Genomic DNA, 8060 nt, shown 5'->3' on the forward strand with positions numbered 1-8060 from the left:
AAAAAAACATGGGCGAGTGGTAAGTCACTAGCCATTGATTTACTTAAAATAAAAAGGGGGAATGCATGCTAATGCATAAAAAAGAAACTTCAGTTTTAATAGCTATTTAAATGAAAACATTTAAATTTCATTATTCTAGGAATAACTCGGACTTGTCGATGGCTTAACTTCACGGATCACATGAAATTTCACATTGAGGTAAACTCAGCCAAGAAAAAATCATTTACCTTGACCAGGATTGGAACCTGGATCTCCCAAATCCGCGCTGTTTGTTCCACCTCTTGACCTACCAAGGTGTTATCTTCTACGGCAGAGATTTTACTTAAAAAATTCAAAATACTTAAAAATTTCGCTTATTAATGGTCGAGTCCAACTACTTAATTACATAATTTATAACGAAAATTGTACAAGTGTATTTTACCGCCTCTATCATTTAGAGAGGTCACCTTATCAAGCGAAATATTTGATCTAAGGAAGGTCTCTAATTATCCTTTTGGAAATGCGTAAGAGTCACATTTCATCCCGATTGTTGGCAGCAGTTTCGATATGAACAGTTGGTGAGAATATCCACTTATATTTGCAAAATCACTTTCTGAATGTTTTTCAACATTCTAATTTAATTTATCAATCAATATTTGTTTTTTGAAGCAGCCCGTATCTTCCCACGAGACATTATTGCAAGTTATGTTTACTAATCATTGTAATCAGCACCATACACCCATGTTGTCAAATTTTACTCGAGTAGTTTTGCGGTTATTATAGTTCGTTACTTACGTTCGTTAGCTTGATACAACAAAAATAATTGCAATGCCCACAGCTATAGCGACAGTAAGCTGCTTAAATGACAACGTCTTTTTAGCCTTCTCGGGAAAAAATGGAGCGCTGCCATTGGCGGTGATATGAACTACGTAGTTGGAAATAGACATCGTTGGTACTATCAGACAAGAAGGGCGTCTTTTTGTAAAATTCGAATTTGTTACTATGTAGACATCGTATTCAATAGGAAGACAGTTTTGTTGTTTTCCAGTTCGCCAAAAATTATTTTACGTAGTATACCACTCTGATGTCATCTTTTTGACAAAAGGGCATTTCAAAAACTCATTCTTGTATCATATTATTTACGTGCCCTTAATTTTTCCACGGTCATCATATTCTTTCAGAATATTTCGCTAGTTTTCTTTCTATAGCAATTGTACATCATGTGCGAGTATTAAAAAAACACAATTATTAAAATAGAGCCATGTGAAAAATATACCTATGTTGTTAGCCAACACTATGTATTAGTGAGTTCTCACCGGCGAAACATGAAGATGTGCTCGCAATCGTGGATTCCTGTAGTAAATGACCGTCAGTTCTCCATAATTTGGTTGAAAATAAACTTTTTAAACTGCTTAGTTTAAGGGATAATCGTGGCTTACCTTACCGCAAAATAGCATAAACGGAAGAACGAAAGATGATAAAAATTGTGCTTGAAATGTTGAAATTCGCGTAATCTCGGGGAAATCCCAAAATACGCGTCATAGCATTTTCACATTTTGCAAGCGCTAACTCAAATCCATGATTCAACAATATTTCATGATCAAACCGAGGATACCTTGGAAACCCTTGAAGGATCTAGGTTAGTTAAAAATGTCGTTTGAAAGTGAAGACGTATGACAACGTGTACTTCCTGATGGTATATTGCATTGAATTACCCAGCGCGTTATCTTATCAATTGTACTGATCGTAAACATATAAAATACTAAACTTCTTCTCCTGTAGATTCCCAGAAAATAATGATGTCTTCAAATCGCAAGTTTGGGCATTAATTTTTCTCTCGAGAAAATGAGGTAAATTGTTTTATTTATTTGATTCATTGTGTGCATATTTGCTCATATTTCTTCACGCTCTACACATTTTGCTTCAATTTCGGTCATATGTAAAATGATTACCTTCTTCCTTTCTGATTATTGTCTTGGAGCCATCCTTGAATGCAAATTTAAGCATGATAATCTTATTATATGTTCTTATACTCAGGTCACTATAATTGTAGTGTCCAGATTCGATAGAGCAGTGGGATTAAGTGCAATGTAGACTTAATTTAATACTTATTTATACAATTGGACAAAAAGCTGCAGGGTCATCGAAGTATTAAAGTCCTAATGTACTTTTCAATATCTAATTGAGCTCAATATATGGTGTTCATGCCTGTTATTGATGCATTTACATTGTAATTTTCTATTTCAATTTTTGTACAAAAATTCCGTATAATCTTGGAATGAAGAAATATTAGTTTGTGCAACATTCTTAAATTACCTCGAATTTTGGACTATTTCCGTAGAGAAAAATCGTCCATCGCTTCCAAAATCAAAAGTGGATAATTTTGAGAGCATGTAATTCATGAAAGTTTAATATTTGGACAGCCTTCAATTTCTGTAAATCAATTGTTATAATTTTTCCAGAGTTCTGAAACTAAATAACCCTCCATGTGGGATAAGCGTATGGAAGCTACTCTTTATCGGGCCCCGGAGGGATGAAAGAAGGCGTCACCAATGTAATATCGTTGACGTAGATTCTAATTGCACGGTCCTGCAATTTTTACCTTTTTATCTTCCTTTTTTCTGAGAATATGCACCAATGGATTAGTCATATTATCGTAGGTAAATAAAAATAGTTTAGAATACCTAATTATGTTTTGTTTCCAGCTCAAACTTTCTTATCCTCATTTACTTTGAGTGACAGATATACGTGCTGGCATTTCCTTCTCTGCTATAAATTTTCAATTTACTCAATAAAAAGTTTTCAAAATAAGCAACGTTTCCTTGCGGAAGAAAACCGCCATGTATATGCCTCCTGATCATCTGTTCCCATCTTACATCTAGGTTTTGTTTGTGGAGAAGGTTGCCAGCGAATTTCAAAAGGCTGTAAGGAAATATAACGCATGTGATGATTGAAATACATTGCGCTGAAGAATAATTTGATTGTTATTTTTAAATTTGAGAATGAGTGAATGCCGTAAGTTTTTTCGGTATTTTAATTATCTAAAGATTTTTTTACTTAAGGAATTAAACCCGCTGAATGCTTTTTAGTGCAACATTTTCATTGGAATAAAATTCATACATTCTAATATTTATCTATTAGTGTAGACCTTCAGTATTATATGTAGAGGATTTACTTTCATTGGTAACTGCCAGAATCAGGAATGCCTTTACTTTTATCGATAAGCTTATTTAAGAATATAGGCCTATATTTTTGTGCATTTTCGGTATTGTCTAACGTGATAATAGCCAACTAAGATTTTGATGCAATTAATAAAGGACCAATTTTACATAAAGCAAATCACTTTATTAGTGTGGAATCGAAGAGATCGAAGAAACGTTATTTTTGATGATTTTGGCTATTTTCTGACTATATTGAAGAGAAGAAGTCTTCACGTAATTACCTAAAATGTTGTTTGATTTAAAAGTCCATTCCTTCTTTATGAATGAAAATAAATTTGTTTTTATTTTGAAATATAAATATGAGAAGGTGGTTGATCGTATTTGGGTTAATTTTTTTCCTGTTTATATGCTACAAATCCGTTTTATACTTGCTATTAATTTGTCTTGAAGGAACGCTATTGCTAAATATATATTTTAGCACTCCAACAAATATGAATGTATCTTTGTCGTGACATTCATTAAAATTATATCATAATGGCTGGTATTAGATAAATATTAAGGGTTGATGTTACATAAAAACTGGGCAGCTTTGTAATATTTTATAGTTACGCCTTATTATCTTTTCATAATAATTCAACTAAAGGGATCAAAAAATCCTCATCACGTCAGAAGAGGATTATCGTCCGTGTTTTTCCATTTGAAATGCAAATTTCTACACTTAAAAAGAGAAAGTGATAGTTATGCATTAGATGTTAGCTTTATGATAACTATTTCCTTAGTTGAGAAAAGAGTTTATTTAATATAAATATGGTTTTGTGTTCTGATGATAATTTCATTGTGGGAAACTGATATTTACTAGTATTTCGATTCACTATGACCTATAAATCTTCTGTTTCCAATCTACTCCTACACCTTAGGGCTCTCGGTGGACGTGCAGGGTACCTTTTGTCTACCTGAAATGCTCTAGTTTCTCCAAAAGAGGGTTCAAATCATCGCAAATTCACTCACCTCGTCGTCAAAATTATCGTGCTCTGACATTTCGGCCGCGATCTATGATTCCTCGGGATGAAGGGTAGTCCTCCGCTCGGCTTCCCGATGAGAAGCGGCTGATGGGTCCTCCTCACACCGCTTGGAGGTTCGTCCCGCGGCCCCGTCCTCGGGACATACAGCGTCTACCCCAACACGGGTTTTCGAGAGGGGGCGCACTGCTCCGGCCCGGGTGGAGTGGCTTCGCGGGCTCCCGGAAGGACTATGGACTTCTCCCTGGATGGAGGGGATGCTCGGCGCGGGCTCAGTCCACCGTTCGGGAAACGGTATTATTCTCTCAACGCAACAGTGCTACCCCGAGGGCCATCATACCAAACTGGCGCACACTGTCCCCTCACTCTTAGGCGTCCTCCTTCGTGCGAGGGCTGATCCTCCTTTGTCTTCGACCTTGCCACACCGCGGTCTCCTGTCCTCCCCGGTTGGAAAAGCGCCTCTGTCCGCTTGGCGGGAAAGGAGGAGGGTATCTGAGGGGGGTGGGGAGTAGGTAGAGTGGTGGGGGTTGGGGCGGAGCGCGAGCTGGGACGGGGGTTGGAGAGAGGAATTGCTGCCGGGAGAGACGGAAGGCGGTGGTGGAGGCGCAAAGGGGGCGGGGGTGCCGATTGGGGGAGTGGCGGGCTGTCAGGGGTGGAGTGGGGTGGGGGTGGTGGATAGGGTTGGACCCGTAAAACGTGCGTCTGTGTGTGTGAGAGTGTGAGCGGCTGGTGTGTGTTGGGCTGCGCGCGCGCCTCCTCTCCTGTTCAAACGGCCGACGAGTGTGTGTGTGGGTGACGGTTAAGAATTTAGGATGACGGGATGGGGGAAGATTTTTGGAAGAGAAGGAAAGGTATGGAGATTATGGAGTTGGGTTTGTTTCGCTATAGGGATGAAGGGAGGGCTGGGTGAAGGTTAAGGTTGGAAATATCAAAGCGGGGAAAACGGAGGAGACGCGTCGGGGTGGATGGTATGATGTGTGCCGGGGCCAGAAGGTTTGAGGATTGGTATGTGTGAAGAATATGTGTGGGTAGGTCGATGCTGTGCTTATATCTTCGAAAGAAAGGAATGGTAGGGAGATTAATGAGTGGGCTTATTTATCTTAGGGGTGTTGAAAATATCCAAACGGGAAAGAGCACTCGTTGTGGTGAAGGTAAAATATGTGGTGATAGCAGGGGTCTAGAGAAAATATTACCGCGGATGATATGCGTGGGTAGGTAAGTGTTGTGCTAAAATTGCGGCGCTGGAGGTTCGTTGAATAGGTTACAGTTAGGGTTTCATAACATATAGATGGGTTGGGTCAACGGATTAGGCTAATAATATTGTCACGTACGCCTCTGAGGTGAGGGTGAAGCGTATAGGATGCGTATGGGGGAGGTATTACGACTTTGGGACGGATATACGTGGGTGGGTGGTACGGTGCTTTTATAGAGTCACTGCCCCCCCCCCCCCCAACTACACTCTTTCTTCAGCTGCTTGCGTTGTCTCCCGGATCGTTCTCGACTTGCACACGATTCTCGGCGGGGGGCGCACTGCCAGGCGGGGGGCGAAACGGCGGGCGAGTCTTGTAAGGTTGGACGGATGTCTCACTGCAATCCTTCCCGCCGGAGCAGCAGCGCAAGGGCGCGACGGCAGGTAAATAAACTGGACCCGAGCCGCCGCTTATTGCAGTGTGAGGCTGGGGAGCGCGGCGGAGGCGGGAGGAGAAGGGCGGGGCGGGGCTGACGTGCGCGGCCCCAGACCGTGTGGACCTCTGGGAGCGCACGCACACTCTCCCCCACGGGGGCGCTCGTTTGCAAGTTCCTCTCCCTCCCACCACCCTCCGCCTCGCGCGCCTCTATCCTCGGGCGGTCCACGAGGGATGGGGCTGCTAGAGAACTCCTATACCACCACACTACAGTAGTCCCGTCCCATGTGTGATAGGTATACGAGGGATGGGTTGGAAGGGTCTTTTAGATAACTCCTAGACCACCACACAATAGTAGTCCCGTCCTATTTGTGTTGGGTCGGAGGGGCTTATGGAGAATTCCTATTCCACCACACTATAGTAGTCCCGTCCTATCAGTGATGGGTCCACGAGGGACGGGTTGGAAGGGTCTCCTAGATAACTCCAAGACCACCACACTATAGTAGTCCCGTCCTATTTGTGTTGGGTCGGAGGGGCTTCTGGAGAATTCCTATACCACCACACTATAGTATTCCCGTCCTATCTGTGATGGGTCCACGAGTAACGGGTTGGAACGGTCTTTTAGATAACTTCTAGGCCACCACAATACAGCTGTCCCGTCCTACTTGTGATGGGCCCTCTTGTCGGGTCGGTTGTTGGGCCAGAGATGCGGCCAGTTCACTGGGATAGGACCACGAGAATTAGGGGTTAGAGTGCTCCTGTCACTCGTAGGTCACCACGCACGTTGTCCTATCCCGGTTGTGATGAAAATATTTTATCCGATTTGCCGATTCACATTCTTGTAATCCGTAAGAAGGGGCGCCGGGGTACTGTCCAGCAGATAAGTCGCTAAACTGATATAACCTGGTGAAATCGGTGGTAGGATGGTTAAAGCACACCTAATCTATCACTCCAGTTGTCCTTTACCGGTTGCAACGTGGATATTTGACCGAGTTTACCAATAAGTATTATTGAAGTTCGTGAGGAGTAAGGTGTGAAAGCGTTGTGCTGAAGATGGGTCTCTAAACAATTGTGAATTTGATGAAGGGGTATCAGCAAGGGGTCCGATTGCAGCGGTCCGATAAGATCACTCCTAGTGCACCACTTAACGTAGGTCTGCCCCGAATTGGTTGAGGGTATAAAATCCGGTTTACTGATTACTATTTGTTTACTCCGTGAATATTACGGTACCAGAAAAGTTTTTGCTTAACTATAGTGAACTCGGGGAAATGAAATTCCAGGAAATATTCTTCGGTGGTCTCAGAGTATCTGTTTGCTGCTGAATTTTAGTCGTCACCCGTACTCTCTTCACTGATATCGCGGAGATCCGTCATTATTTTGTTTAATCAGCGAGAAGAACAGGAAAAGCACAATGACCTTTTTCTGGTCTTGCTAAAACTGGTATTAGAGTTGAAAACGCTTCGCGGATCAGTACAGCATATATATAGAGGTTTGCTGAACTGTGGCAGCTGAGGTGGAGTATTTTGATTCAGCTATGTAGTTTTATCAACCCAAAGATTTCCCGTACACAAAGTTTTAATATAATAGGGGAGTGAGTGGAGAAAGGTGCCAATGGAAGGACTTGGCAGGATAACCAGAGTAGCTAGCTTTAAATCCAGAGATATTTATGTCTCCTTTATGTCTACATTTATGTGATATCAGGTTCTCCGCTCAACGATGATAGTGCGAAGATCTTATTGCTCCCGAAAGAGGCTGAATTAGATGATGTGCACTCTGCGTTCCATCCAAAAGAACTAGCTATTGCTGCTACCACTTTCTTCTTCATCCGCCAATATTAACCATATTCCCTGGTGACGTTAATTTAGTTGAAAATGACGTATTTTTTTGTTCACTCGAACTCAAATTTTCAATCCGGTGAACCTGGTTCGTATCTCCCTGGCCTACCACACCCCTGCTGACTTCCTCACTCCAGGGTAAGTCAATTGATAAGACAACACTTCGACAAAAGCGTTGCCTGGGACGAGCCCTCACCGTAACCGGAACGGTGATAACGCGACCGCCCCGCGGAGGACCAAAACCTTAACTCTCTCCATCTCTCTTCCTTAGCTTCTCTCTTTCGTCCTTGTCCTCCACTTCTCTCTCTCCCTCTTTCCCCACCCCTATCGTCTCCCCTCCCCTGACCCCTTGAACCCCCCCTACTTTTGCCCTCCCACTCCCCTCTGCCGTGCGTTCCAGCGTGCGTAAGGAGGGCCTGACTCGGTTCCTTTCCCCATGAC

The 8060-nt window shown here is 42.5% G+C and overlaps 1 protein-coding gene across 2 annotated transcripts in view; it reads right to left on the reverse strand.

Moving 5' to 3' along the window:
• Positions 1-5825, reverse strand: part of LOC124156105 (dipeptidyl aminopeptidase-like protein 6) — a 227594-nt gene extending 221769 nt beyond the window's left edge. For both annotated transcript variants that reach the window (XM_046530435.1, XM_046530434.1), the window contains exon 1: positions 4149-5825. In XM_046530435.1, coding sequence (XP_046386391.1) covers positions 4149-4178 — 30 coding nt within the window. In that variant the 5' untranslated portion in view covers positions 4179-5825. The remainder of the gene's footprint in view (positions 1-4148) is intronic.
• Positions 5826-8060: the final 2235 nt, after the last annotated feature.

This window comes from Ischnura elegans, chromosome 3, assembly GCF_921293095.1.
Source record: "Ischnura elegans chromosome 3, ioIscEleg1.1, whole genome shotgun sequence".
Taxonomy (NCBI): domain Eukaryota; kingdom Metazoa; phylum Arthropoda; class Insecta; order Odonata; family Coenagrionidae; genus Ischnura; species Ischnura elegans.